We start from the raw sequence: 14,427 nt of genomic DNA, 5'->3' as shown, positions 1-14,427 counted from the left end.
TAAATATCTCGGACAAGTGGGTCTCTCTCTTTGCGCAGAGAAACGGGGAATAGCGTTGGGTGCACTCACTCGGAGGCTGAGTCCACTTTTGTGGCCAGTGACCTACTTTTCTAAGTAACCAGATCGGGTGTCGTCAGTATGGCCTGCATGCCTAAGGGCAGTCACTGCCACAGCACTTCTAGCTAATTAAGGTCTTTATGAACTCTGGCAAAGCTCTGATCTCCCTACTCAAATAATGAAAAATCCTGATAGATGCACACAGCTTGGAATACCCCGTATCTTAACTGCCTATTGCCTGTGGCAACCTAACCCAGACTTCAGGCCAGATTTTACACCAAATCCTCAAGTCTCAGAATGCCCTTCCTAAGGTAGTCATGAACCACTGACTAGCACAAGAATACATACTGGTACAACAAAGTGGAGCACGTGCAGTGATTAATGGGCTGTGTCACATTTACGCCAACAGAAACCTCAGAATCACGGTCTGATCTATTGTCCATTGACCTGCTCAGGATGAGAACAGCACCTAAGGCTGCCCTTAAACTGAGCACGTTTGAAACGCTACATTGAAGACCCTTTTCAATTCTGAGGTTCTCTTTGATCCCAGTACTCAGAAAAAGCATGTTGCCAAAGTAGGACAGGCACTAGAGGCTCTGAAAGAGTATGGGAACAGAAACTACCCCGGGACAAGTCCCCAAAAGTCACAAGCTGCCAAGCTCCCCAGGAGTGCTCATTCTGTTAAAAACTTGGAAGGGATGAACCACTTCTGACCAAATTACAGCCTACACGGAAGGGACCTTCCAAGGCGCTACTCAGCGCTCCCACTGCAGTTAAGATACAGGGTATTCCAAGCTGGGTACATCTGTCAGGATTTAACCTTTTACTTGTTGAATCTTCGTAAGTGTACATAAGATAAGCCTTCCTACCCTTGTGGGCCAACTGAAGACCTCAACTACTCTTCAAAAAGTTAAAGCATACGTAAAATCATTTCGTTTGGTCACCTCAAGGCCAGTGCACACTGTGGGAGACACGTCTTTCCTCCATCTTCTCATTTCTTTGTTACAGGCAGGAAAACTCCCTGGTGTGCTCGTCTCACAAGAGGAGATCCAGCTGTGTCTCATGAAGCTGCTTTCAAAAACTGTCTATTGCCTGTGGCGACCTAGCCCAGACTTCAGGCCAGATTTTACACCAAATACTCAAGTCTCAGAATGCTATACCTAAGGTATCGTGGACAACTGACTAGCCCTAGAATACATACTGGTACAACAAAGTGGAACGTGTGCGGTGATTAATGGACTGTGTCACATTTACTCTAAGGGCAGTCTGTTTACTGAGAGAGACAATTGAAAAACTTTACCACCAGGCTTGGTTCCATACTTTGGGTAAGGAAAGCCTATTAGTCCCCACTATTTGGGAAACAATAAATGCTCCCTTTCTTAAGAGGATCCCACCTATGGTCTGTCTTTCCAATTATGCTCGTGCTGAGTGACCAAAGTAATGATGACCATGCAGGGGCCACACCACTGGCACAAGCAGACAGAGATCTTCTGCCTCTTCACATAGACGCACTAGATTAGACAGGCAAGATTTCCACTCCCAGGATACGAAAGGTCCATGACCCCGACCAGTACAAAGTAACTCTAGAAGATGGATCATCATTCTTCAGCATCCCCTCAAGATCAAGGGACAGAATTCTCCAAGGGGAGGGAGGAGATGGCATGATGTAACTAGGCAGTTATTCGACGTTTAGGCGAGCTGTAACTCTTGTACCCTTGCAAAGCAGTGTCTGTCTCTTGAACTGGCAGCTTGATACGCTCACCCTCCCAGGGCGCACCTGTGGCATCCTCCACCGGGGTGCACGCTAAGACTCCACCTCATCTGTGTACCTGATGGGGGGTACCACACTGCACCTCAGAAACAAGTGGCAGAGGGGGAGGAGGCAGCATGGGGGGCGGTGGGGGGGGGCAGGAGGCAGAAGGAGTAGGAGAGAGGCCAAAGGGGGGCGGAACAAGGAGGGGGGCTGGTGAGGGAGGCATGGGGAGGCAGTGGGAGGTGGGTGCGGGGGTAGTCGTGGGAGAGCGGGTAAGCCGTGGTTGAAAAGGGGAAGGGGGCAGGCGGGTGCGGGAGGGGTGGCTGGGGCTGGATGGAGGAAAGCCCGTGGCTGAGCAACTATGCTCAGAGGTGTGGCTCTTGTTTCCCCCCTTAGTTGCCGCAGACCATGGTTAGGAGGTGGGGGAGCAAGGTGGAGCAAGCAGGGAGTGGGCCAACGGGAGGAAGTCCTAGGTGCAGGAGCAGGCAAGGGGAGGTGCGGGGGAGGCAGGGTAGGAAGGGAGAAGGGTGGCGGGTGAGGGGAGTCCTGGGGTGCAGGCAGTCCTGCGGGGAGGGCGGGTGGAAAGGCTGGTGGGAGGAAAGATGGAGGGACGGCCAGAAGGACTGGCAGGAGGAAAGACGGGGCAGGCGGAGGGTGGAAAGTGCTGATGGGAAGAATGGGGGTGGGGGGGGGCAGAATGGAGGGCCGGAGGAAAGATGCGAGGTTGGGAAGTGCCGGCGGAGGGACTGAGGACAGATGAGAGGCGGTGGGGGGTATGGGAAGGGCTGGCGGTAGGAGGGGAGGCTCGCTTTCTACAGCTGAACACGCTCAGGTGGCCGCTCTTGTTTTCTTCGCCTTTCACCACAGGCCACCCAACAAAGTACACTTTCTCCCGTTCTAGGGCAATACTTTGGCCCGCTCATGACGGGTTTTTCTGTGAGGGGTGATGCACAATCACAAGACGATGGGTATTTATTCCTCGACCGCTAAATAAATACGCCATTCGTATCTGCGCACGTTACCACTCTCTGGTTAGTATTTGCGCACGTCTCTAGTCTCCCCTAAGTATTTTTAGCTTGGCAGGAGACATGACCCCCAGGAACCCCGTTCAGAGATGAATATAATCGTTGCCCACCTCAAAAGGATGGAGTAGGAACAGGAATGGGCCGCTGTCCGTGGCGCTGGGTTAGGCACGGTGTCCGCGGCAGGCCACGAGGCCGGCATTGCCGCGCCATCGTCCAGGAACAGGAAGTGCCGGAAAACGACGGCAGCGTCAGAACGCCAAGCGTCACCCCCTCGTGCAGAGGGGGTTTCCGCGAGGCAGAAGGGGCGTGGCTCCGCAGGGACGGCCTTGCGCAGGCGTTGTGCTGACCAATCAGCACGCAGCCCGCCCAGAGCCAACCCTGTGTGAGAGGAACTCATTGCGGAGGGGGTCGCCGTTGATCTTGCTGTCTTCAGTGCCTGTGAGACCCCTGGGGAGGCGGCAGCAGCAAGTGACTGGGGTGGGCGGTGCTCTGCGGCCATTTGGGGACCTGGATTGGCTTCCCGGGTGGGGCCGGACCGGCAGATGTCTGGGGGTACATCCTCCCGTTGGCGTTGTGTTTTGTCGGGGCCTGAGGGAGACCCTGAGGGAGGGCGAGCAGTGACTTGAAAGGCCGAGTTCGGGGTTGGGGTTGGGGTTGGGGTTGGGGTTGGGGCTGGGGCCCAGGCTTGCGCCAGGCGGCTTCCAGGCACGGGTTGGACCACTCCTGAGGTCCTTGGAGGGTGGTGTCGGAGGCGTTGGGCGGGGGGGGGAGCTGTGGGTCTGTGGACCCGGGGTGAGGCAGGGATGTCTGTGCGTGTCCCTACTGCTCTGCCAACGGTCAGGGCCTGCCATTCGGGTCACCAGAAGGCCTCCTGGGGGTGGGGGCTGCCTATGGCGCGTCAGCAGGCCCCAGTGCTGGAGCCGGGATCTTTCCATGGGAAGAGGGCGGCACAGGGGACTGCGGGTAGGTGTGAAGCGTGGGAGTGGCGGTCCCCTGCCCAGTCCTGCCCAACCCTGCCTGTGCCTCCCTCCCTGCCCGCAGCAGGAGGCTGGAGGTTCGCCAGGCGGTGGTGCCGTTGGCCTCCATGACGCGGCATCCGTGGCACGGCCCCCAACTCCTGTCCCCTGCCCCCATGCCTTTAGCCCGGGAGCCTTCACTCGCACGTGGAAGCATGCAGCCCGCCATGGCGCCCGAGAGCAGGAAGCGCTTCCGGGAAGCTTCAGCGACCCGAAGCAAACCCTCCCATCTGGAAGCCTGGAACTTGCGGCACCAAGGTAAAGGGTGGGCGGGGCCGGGGCCCAGCTTCTCTTATGGATGTGCCCTTCCCAGGGGAGGGCGGGGCTCATCTCTGGCACGTGGCACACTGGGCGGCCCCGGTCCCCGGGTCTTGCCTTTGGCCTCCACCGCGTGGCAGACGCGCCAAGCCCGGAGTCTGAAAAATGGCTTTGCAGACTTGGCAGTTCCCTCTTGAGGCTTCCACCACATGGCAGGGTGCCAGTGGCTTCCCACGGCCGCTGTCCTGGCCCTGCGCGTCCTTACTTCCCACGTGTCTGACGTGCAGCGCAGAGCTTTCTGAGCGCCAGACCCCGATGGCCTGGGACAAAGGCCAACGTAACCTGGTCTTGGGCCCTGGCCCGATTCCAGCGTCCTGCACCTGAGGAATGCCCCTGGCAGGTCTGCCTTCAGAGGGGTTGCTGGCCAAGAGGCTGAGAATCACACCCCACCCTGAGAGTGACGGTTCTCCCTGAGAAATGTTCCGCGTTGGCTACACCTTTAACCAAGTGTGTTTCTCCTCATTTCAACGCAGCCGGCAATCCAGGAATTGATCCCCACGGGAACAGCTCTGCTTCTGCTGGAGCAGCTGCGCTGGAAGTGGAAGTGGGGTAATGTGTTTAAAGTGTGTTTTGCCCGCCACCTAAGCTACATTGAGAACAGTGACCTTTGGCCCCACTAATAACTATTCCGTAGGAAACACGTGGCATGAGAGGTCTTCCAAATCACCTGCCATTTTATCTAGCTTTGTTTTAAATCTCTGATGTGGCTTTTCCACAGGGATGACGCCCAGAAGGTGTCACGAGGACGTACAGGTATGCTTTCTCAGCTATTTGCCCTTGCAAACAACCAACCTAAACCATAAAAAGCATTATAGTAGACAGCATTGCACGCTGGACTACAGGACTGGTCTCCTCGTATGTAGGATTCTGTGTCAGTGTCGTGAGTGATTCAGCTTCACAGGTTTCCTTACTTAGCTTTTTAGATTGTTGATGCGGAAAGCAAGAACGCTGCTGACGGTCTTCTGATGATAAGAGTAAGAGTGACCCTGTTGCTTTGTCCAGGTAGAAATGTCATGCATTCAAAGACAGTGGGGGGTGGGGGGAGTGATCCCCTTTTAGCACATATACAGTATGCGCTATGTTAATTTCTCATGCCAGTTCTTCATGCTACTAATATAGTTAATGTTTTTTACAGATATCTGATGTTTTCTTTGGAGTAGCCTACAAATTGCGTCCTCTGGAACACAGTTTTACTGTCAACAAACTGAGTATTAGAGATTTCAGATAATTTTTCTAGCTATTGAGGAGGTGCAGTTGGATCCAAACAGTCATAAATTTTGTAGTGCCGTGTGAAATGTCTGTTACGCTAGCTGTCTGAGAGGACCACACTGGTAAAAACGTGTAAATTGCTGGCTCTTCGCCAAGAGCCTTTAGCGAGAGGACCCTTAGCAAAGAATCCCAACCAATTTTGGACACCTGTGTAGAGATAACTCACCTGTGCAAGTATGCTTTGAGCGCTCTGTTCTTTTGGTGTGGACAAAGCTGTTCTTCTAGGAGTCGCTCAAGAGATGGATTGGTATGGATGGGTAGAGTAAGTTTAGAATATTTTTATGGCCCTGCAGATCCCTTGTGAGTAACGGAAAATAACTCAGTAGATTCCCGAGGGAAAATCCGATGCTTACTGAAGCATTACGTGTAGTTTGAGAATTTTTAGAAACACAGTAATAGTGGATACCAATGTGTTCTTCAAAGCTCGGGGACAGTCTCTACCCTTGAACCTATTTATTTGCTGAACGTGGAACTTGCATGCCCACAGGCATTGCCTCTCTCGGTCAACTTCAGCTAAAAGAATCATTTACCTGGTGGTTTCAAAGCAATCTTACTGTGTGTTGAACTATTTTTCTATCATTTTGATGGAGCTGCTAAGCATAAAATGCTTGGTGTGTGTTATCCATTTAGCGCTAACTATATTCTGCATAATGGTGTCCTTTGAACTTGAGGGTACCTCATAAGTGTAAACAATTTGATCTTTTTAACCAAGTTCTCATGAACTTGAAGTCGTGTTTTGAGACTCTTTGTACGTATTTTCACAAGCGGGAACTATTTTCGTGATTAGTCCTTCTTTCTCGTCCCTAAATTAAAAGTTGATCCATCCGTAAACAACTAGAGTTGGAATACTAGCATTGCCCCGTACGTGTTCACAGAAGATGAGTAAATCTTGCTTTTCGGAACGGTGTCCGTATTAGGATTTGTAGATGTCTTTCCAATACTGCTGAGCCAACGTCTCCCATGTTGATTTGGATATATGGGTACAGAGTACTTTTCCACATTAAGTTTCAGTGAGTATTTATCTTCCATGTAGCTGACGTTCAGTTGGCCCTTCCGGCAAAGAGAAGAAGGCGCACAGTGAATGCAGATAATTCTCCCAACGCTACCAAGGAGAAATTTGAGCAGATCTTGAAAGTGCAAAAAGAGCAATGGTAATGCGCTAGACTCCTTTGAATCGTAACATTTCTGTCATTTCTCTCTCTTTTAAGATTCATTTATTTGTTTGAAAGTCAGAGTTACGCAGGGAGAGAAGGGGAGGCAAAGAAGAGAGGGGCCTTCCATCCGCTGGTTCACTCGCCAGATGGCCACGACGGCTGGAGCTGTGCCCATCCAAAACCACGAGCCAGGAGCTTCTTTGGGGTCTCCCACGCGGGTGCAGGGGCCCAATGACTCGGGCTGTCTTCCACTGCTTTCCCAGCCCAGGCCATAGCAGAGAGCTGGATTGGAAGCAGAGCAGCCGGGACTCGAACCGGCACCCATATGGGCCGCCAGTACTGCAAGTGGCGGCTTTATCCACCACGCCACAGCGCCGGCCCCTCTATCGTTTCTGAAGCGTTTATTGGTGCAGGGAACTTTACACAATCTTCTATTCATTGGTGACTCCCGGGAAAAGGCTATTTCCCCTCAGTTTTACTTTAGGTAGATAAGTTTCCTAACTTCTGTGTACATCACACACATGCACACGCATCAGAAACACACACGTGCACGCACACACGACTTAGAAGCCAACGAATATGATTTGTTTTTGTCCTTTCAGGTAAGGACGACATTTTCTTCCCATACAGTCAGGTTATATACACTTCTGGAAATGCGATAACTGACTGAAATGTAAATGTGTTAAAGCATTAGTCACTTGAGACTCAGTGATAATTCAGTTATGTAAAAACAGCTAATCATATTGTAAATGTTTTGTGTATTTTGACTACATTTTGTTAATTTTGTTTTTGTTGCTTAAATATTGCTGGTGTGCAAGTAGGAAGAAGCAGTTAGTTTGGAAATTGTCCAGGGTGAGTGCGTGTGATATCCTCATTGAATTCTACATACCATATGAGATTCTCCACGTCATATGATAGAAGGAGGAGGTGGAATGTAAACACTTTTAGATAAAATTAATATTCTGGAAAATGTACGGTGCACCCAATCCTCCTCTTGCTTCAAGAGGTAAAGTGTGTGAGACAGCTTCTGTACCAGTCAGTTAGGAACAAGCACCTCGGCAATGAGAACAAAACTTTTCTCCTTTTGTGTTCCCGTGAGAAGTTTTCAGCTACTATTTGTCCCCTTCTCCCTTTGCACTAAAAAAGCGTGTCAAATAGGTTTTGTTTGCGTATGTTGAATTTTCCATGTCATTGTGAAATCCGACTGTGCTCATCACTATGTTTTACAGGCAAAATATCCGCTACAGCTATTCTCGGCAGTTCCTGACTTTCTTTGAAGAGTGGGACACGGGTGTGCGGAAAACCGCGAAACAGCAGGAAAGACTAACTGTTGGTATCAGGCTAGGCCTCTTAACTGATTACTCGGTTGTAGCCAAAGTCTCCAGTAGCAACAGTTCATGCAGAAATTGCAGAGAGAAATGAGAGCTCATGAGCCCAGATGGACAAAGGAGGGTGGAAGGGGCGATGATGGGAGACTGCACGACCCTTTGGGCTGTGGTGAGCTTGTTAGGTCATCAGTCAGGCGTGAGCGTGGGTGGGGGGAGCAGTCACTGCCTTTTGGGGGTAGGGGGAGAAGGCAAGGAATACTTCCTGGATGCGGGCTGCTGAATGGACTAGTGGAATACAGTTACCGAGAAGCATTGCAAGTCCAAGTTAGGTTAGTGTCATGGTGATCGTGAATTTCAAGCGATACCAGCTGTGGTCACTGTAGCACAGCAGGTAGGGAGGTGGGCTTTCCAAGACTGGGGTATAGCCAAGCACAATGACAGAGGGAGAAAAGGGGCGAGGTCTGTCTTCAGGGCCAGAGATACAGTGACAGACTGTGGAATTTAAGGTGGGGTTGAGGAAATCGGTGCCACAGGGATGGGCTACTGGACAGCAGAAGTTGTTCCTTTTGATGATGTGAGGCCCAAGAGATTTCCCAGCTGTGGTACAACGTGAGTGACTCACAAAGTTTGGGCGATCGTGGCTACATGTTGGGAAAAATGGAGAAACACTAAGGTACAGTGGTTCCAGGGTGTCTGGTGGCTCCAACTCTGGTCCGACCAGTGGCTACCTGTGAAGCCACGAGAAAAGTGTTTCTCTGCCTCGATTTCCTTCTTTGGTGAATGGAGGCCTAAGGTGAGGACTTAACTCTCAGACACGCATTGAGATTAAATGAGGGATTTAGGGGATGATGTCATTGGATGGCTCAGAAAGGCACCTGACGTGTAGAGTTCTAACCTAATTCCACTATTATTTATATTGTGTACGCAGTAAGCTTACCAGGAATAACAAAATCTAGGGGCCGACTGCACAAGTGTGCAGCAGGTGGGGGAGAGGACAAAAGCACTGCTGGAGTGCAGGTCAGGGAACAGGACGGCCAGCATTATGTGCATGTCAGAATGAACAGGAGTGTATACACGCTTTCCATATTGGTAAGAAACACTGTTTCTCACGTGATATCTGTTAGGTAGGTAGGATTACTGTACGGATTTTACCAGTGCATGGCAGACTGATTATTGAGAAGAGTCTCTGTGGACTTTGAAATCAAGAACTAAGGCGTATGTTAAAAGGAAATTGCTTCCCACTCAATGACTGAAAGAAAGAATTAGTGTGTGTTCTTGGTGTAGAAATGTTGAACACACGCAATTAAATTTGTTCACAAAAGCTGTTAAAGCAGAACTCGTTAGCAAGTATTGATTTAAAGACAGGTCTTTAAAACTTAGCGTCGGTTGGTATATGTTTTCTACATGTCAAGATTTATCTGACTTTTATCCCTTCTTAAAAATATTGTAGAGGATGCTTCACGACCACCGAAGGCTTTTCCTGCAAGCTAAAAATGTTCAAATGGAGACGCTGACTACAGTTAAGAACCTGTATGAGGAATTCTTAAAGGTCAGTTGTGTTTGGTAATACAATGCATTCTTGAGAAATACCATGTGCATGTAGTGGTAGAAGACAGTGTGGTTCTTTCCACACTTACGGAAAAATAGCTTTTCATTATATATATTTGTGACTCTTATTCTTTTTGCATCTTTCAATTGATTCTTCCATCTTTAAGGCAGCCAGTGAATGTACTTTCCATTTTAGAATTCCATACTGGTCTTTATTTCGGCGGGGAGGGGGGGAGAGTAGGGAAGCAGGTAGGATTGGAGGGCTGTATTTAAATCAGGAATAGTTAAATTGTAAATTTGCCAAGGAAGATGCATCTTGTGCTCATAGAGTATTGATTGCTTGTTAACATGTTCAATTCTCATGCTTTCATGCAGAACAACTGATTTTTAGATGATCAGCAGTAAACGCAGTGGAAAGTAGGATGGAAGTCAGTCCTTTCCAGATGTCTTTTTTCTGGATATTCTACAGACTTTGTTTTGGTTGTTATCGAGCAAGTAGCAAGTGTAAGCATTGAGTACCCATTATTTTGTACCATGTCCTGTGAGGTTCATCTTGTCATACTTATGGCACAGTCACTTTTAGTTCTTTCTTCATAATAATGGTAAGAGATGGCCCAGACACTGACCTTTGTTTCCCGCAGGTATGCATGGTTCAGGAACCAATGCAGTCTTGTTTCCAGGATGTCCTTTTTAAGAGTCTTGTGATGCTGCTTATTAAAACGTCGCTCATCTAGACAGGTTGAGATGGTTTTTTTGCAAACTGCTCAAGGGAGCTTTGAACTATAAATCTTTGACCGGCCTTAGAATTCTCTGTCTACAAAGTGGTCATTTAAGAGGAGCTAGCAAGTGGAGAGACATGGAACTCCCATGTTCCCCAGCTGTCCATCTGGGAATCGGGGTGAAGACTCGCATAGAAAGATACCTTCTAAATGTCAGCGCTGGGTATTACCAAAGTTAGGGTAGAAAGTTTGGCACTAGGTTTTGGCGTCTTCCAAATCCCGCATCCTTCCCGGCCGGTGTCCCCTGCAGTTTTTACCCACCTCGGTGGTGGCACTTTCATTGCTTTCTTTAATCTCCCTTGCTTGTATCCTCACCTGAGTTCTGAATCTGCCATCCTCCCTTCAGAGGTCTTACAGTACCACCTTCCAAAGACACAGGCCCACTCTCTCATTCAGCCCTCCCTGTAGCTTCCCCCTTGTAAACGAGTGGTGGTTCAAGGACGCCCCCACCCCTGAACAAGCTGACCCACCCTCTGAGAGCTTCCTTTGCTGCATTCCTTCTTGACTCTCACCCCTGTAGGTTGATGGCTTTCCCTGAAGGAAGTCAGCATTGCTTCCAGGCTTTGCCTAGGTTCTTTCCGGAGAGGACGTGTACCTCCTTTTTCCTTGCCTATTGAAACCTTGCTCTTTGGCCAACTGAATCACTGGCGGTCTTCAGCTGTGTGGCCGCAGCATGTTGCCCTTCCCCTCCTTTCGATAATCGTGCTGTTTCGGCGTGGATGCTTGCTCCTGTCACGGGGATATGGAGGAGACGGTGTATTCATTGATCGTATCACACCATAGCACTCGACATGGTACATTTTCTTAGTATGTGCTGCTTCACTGTTTGTTGAATGAAGAAAGATTCAGAACATACTCTACGATACATTTTCCTGAACGCGAAGCTGACATTTAACAAACCGTTTATAGTTTCCTCTGAGCAACTCATGTTATGTGGAGCACTAGTGGTAGTGGGTGGGTCATTAGCTGTGAAAAATTATGGCATAACCTGACATGGGACTGCCAGTCTTTCTCTGTCTCTGCTCCATCTTCCCCTTAACTCTTCAGCTGCCCATTTTCCCCAACTCATTGTACAACTCTTGTACCTCCTGTGGCAGCATCGCCCTCAAATCTGACTTCTGAGAAATTTCCAAGCGGGTGCTTTTGTTGCCTATATTCATCACAATTCTTTATTTGAAATAAAAAGTGAGCTCATTTGAATATTTGAGTGTTACTCCTGAAATTTCAGTTTGCCCTTTTAGAACATGAGCCACGTGTGGTGGTTTCTGACTGAACCCGAGTTTCTGTTTTAGGGTATCAACGACTTGGAGCTGAGCCAGCAAAGCCTGCTTACTGATGAGCAAAAGAAGCTCAAAAACGAAATTGGCATCTTGAAGAACAAAATTATTGCTGCAACTGTAAGCAGTCTGTGTTTAATACTGAAATCTAAGGATTGATTGATGCGAGCCGAGGGATATTTCACTTGCAGAAATGTGTGTAATGATTATCGGCATTTCCTTGTTTTGAAGGAGCAACAGCAAGAGTTGGCGAGTATTCAACAATCTCTGCAAGCCATGCTGCTTCTATGAATCTGAAGAAGGAACTTCCACTCAAGTTCTGTCTGAAAGTCCAACGTTAGCTACACTAATTCAAGTTCTCGCAGATATAAGCACATCTTCTTTGTCACTAGTTCGTTTGTGAAATGCAAGACCATGTTTCTCTTGCCCCCCTGAACCCTAAACAGTAATGTGATCAGCAGCAGTGGAGGGGTTACGTGTATAACACTCTGGCTCTTTGGTAGTGATGGTGAAGTTTCCTCCCTCCTCCGGTCAATGTACGTGTAGCAGTAGGGATGACAGGGTTTTCGGTTTGGCCTCAGCGGATCTGTGTCGGTCTCAGAAGGCAGAGCTCCCTCTAGAGGGTACATCGTCCTTCCTTGAAGGAGTAAAGAAGACAAACTGTAACCTGTGCACTGTCTTGTATTTCCTCCCTATGGTATGGAGCCAATTCATAAGCAAATGCTGTTTCCAAAAAGACCCTACTCTAAGGCCTTACAAGCATAGTTAAAAGCAACTCACCTCTGGGTGTTTGAAAAAAGCTAAGCTGGGACACATAATTAAGATACCTGGCGAGATATCTGTGCTAAGCTGTGGATTTCTGATTTTGTCATTTTCCACACAGACATCAAGGTGTCATTCAAGGAAGTTCTGGTCCACCAGTAAATAACACCTGGCCTTAGTGTTGATTGCCAGTATTTGGTTAACAAACTTAACAAACAAAATTGATTTGTTCGTGATGACGATAATTATTACTTTATGATAATTTAATTAGAATAAGTTGTTATGTAATGATTTAAGTTTCTCAATGCTTGTCTTCAGACAAAAGTAACCAGAGTGCTTTGCTTTTCCACTTTGATATTAGGTGAGAATGCGGAATTCAAATGCACATTCCTCTGAGAAATGATTAATTCTGATAGGTTTCCCTTTGTAATTAGAATACGTTGTTATGTAATGGTCTGATGATCTCACTTGTCTTCAGACATAAAATAACTAGAGTGCTTTGCTTTTCAGCTTTAATCAGTGAGAATGTGGAATTTTAGATGCACATTCCTCTGAAGAATGATTAATTCTGATAGGTTTCCTCTTGTAATGTATACATTTTACATTTAATGACACCTCAAATTGTTCTGTGGATACATTTCATGCAATAAATATGCAATTATTTAAAGTGTATTTGGGAAAAGTCAGTGAAATGAATTCTTTGTGCTGATGAAATTGTCTTAAAAATCATTCAAAAATACCGCGTTTGTTAGGAGAGGGGTGACTTTCTGTGGACTTTCCATTTTATTTACTTTTTGAAGATGTATTTATTTGAAAGTCAGCCTTATAGCGAATGATGGAAAGACAGACAGACAGACAGACAGAGAGAGAAGGGAGAGAGAGGGAGAGAGAGAGCTTCAATCCGCTGGTTCATTCCCCAGGTGGATGCACATTTCAGTACAAAAGTCTAAGAACTACATCTGATTATTAAGATCCTCACTTGAAAGAATTCTGACCGTACTGCAAGGGTAGAGTAAGTTCTCTAAGTGTCGTTGCTGAGAGTTCTGGTTTTCACTCTTAGCTATCTAAGTGACTTTATAACAGAGAATGAAAAGACGGGAGTTAGGATAGCATGGACTTAGTGACGTGATGGTTAATGTTTTGCTCGTCCCCTTCCTTCCTGGAATGAGTCAGCTGTCCTTCCTGGAATGAGTCAGCTGCCCAATTGAGTAGCTCCCTCGTTTTCTGAAGGGAAGGATTTTTTTTTTTTTTGCCATTAAAGAAACTGTTAGGTGAGGGTACGTCTGTGTGTATATGACTTTTTTCTTTTAAGCTTATTTATCTGAAAGTGTTACAGAGAGAGGGGGAGGGACAGACAGTTCTTCCATCCACTGGTTCACTCCGCAAATGGCTGCAATGGCTGGGGCAGGGCCAGGCTGGAGCCAGGTGTCCCATCTGAGTCTCCCATGCGACCTGGTGCTGCAGGGGCCTGAGCACGTGGGCCATCTGCTGTTTTCCCAGGCAGGTGAGCAGGGAGCTGGATCAGAAGTGGGACTCAGACCGGCATCCATATGGGACGTTGGCACTGTACGCAAGCAGCTGAACTCACTGCACCACCGCACCAGCCCCCTATGACTTACTTTTGTAGTACAATTTTAGGTTCACACCAGAAAGATCAGAAGGTGCATAGATTCACCGTATAACCCTTGTCCCCACTAGCAAGCACAGAATTCTGCACTATCGACTTTCCACCCTAGAATGGAACATTTGTCCCAGTCCCTGTACTTAAAATGGAAACATCATTGCCACCCAGAGTTCACAGTCACATTGGGGTTAAGGCCAACGGCTATGGTCTCCAGCAGTTGCTCAGTGTATGGGGCAGTTGTGTTGGCATTCACCGCCTGCCGTTGGGCAGCTTGTAAAACCTTCTCCCAGATGCACGGATCATGGCTACTGCCTCAAGCCACGGGCACACGCCCGCAGCAGTTTCCCAAAATCTTCCAGTTAACTCCCGTTTTAATGTTTGGCCACGAGTTTCCAACAAAGCCTGCAAGAGCTTAGGCCTGGGGTCCTGACTTGGGGTCTGGCCCATAGTGAGGAGTGAAAGTAAGTAACCAATCAGGAAAGGGAAGGGAAAAGGTAGGAGCATAGAATCACAGGCA

General features: G+C 48.2%; 2 protein-coding genes across 5 annotated transcripts in view; one reads left to right on the top strand and one right to left on the bottom strand.

Moving 5' to 3' along the window:
• The window catches only part of LOC149119765 (uncharacterized), a 39,963-nt gene extending 36,884 nt beyond the window's left edge, over positions 1 to 3,079 (bottom strand). The window contains exon 1 of the mRNA XM_089324934.1: positions 2,946 to 3,079. The gene's annotated coding sequence lies outside the window, so the exon portion shown is untranslated. The remainder of the gene's footprint in view (positions 1 to 2,945) is intronic.
• A 55-nt stretch (positions 3,080 to 3,134) lies between these two features.
• LOC138848100 (synaptonemal complex protein 3-like) lies at positions 3,135 to 12,958 on the top strand. Of its 4 annotated transcripts, none has more exons than XM_070067712.2 (9): positions 3,135 to 3,273; positions 3,978 to 4,109; positions 4,643 to 4,718; positions 4,888 to 4,922; positions 6,472 to 6,589; positions 7,822 to 7,921; positions 9,371 to 9,469; positions 11,540 to 11,644; positions 11,756 to 12,958. In XM_070067712.2, exons 2-9 carry the CDS (start codon positions 4,007 to 4,009, stop codon positions 11,813 to 11,815), a joined length of 696 nt encoding a protein of 231 aa, XP_069923813.2. In that variant the 5' UTR covers positions 3,135 to 3,273; positions 3,978 to 4,006; the 3' UTR covers positions 11,816 to 12,958. The 4 variants fall into 4 exon arrangements, with proteins under 4 accessions (XP_069923813.2, XP_069923814.2, XP_069923812.2 ...); XM_070067713.2 differs by having other exon boundaries at positions 3,229 to 3,312; XM_070067711.2 differs by having other exon boundaries at positions 3,273 to 3,387.
• Positions 12,959 to 14,427: the final 1,469 nt, after the last annotated feature.

Source organism: Oryctolagus cuniculus, chromosome X (genome assembly GCF_051225735.1).
Source record: "Oryctolagus cuniculus isolate XC-2025 breed Fujian yellow rabbit chromosome X, ASM5122573v1, whole genome shotgun sequence".
NCBI classification, from domain to species: domain Eukaryota; kingdom Metazoa; phylum Chordata; class Mammalia; order Lagomorpha; family Leporidae; genus Oryctolagus; species Oryctolagus cuniculus.
This window is presented reverse-complemented; position numbering and strand designations above follow the sequence as displayed.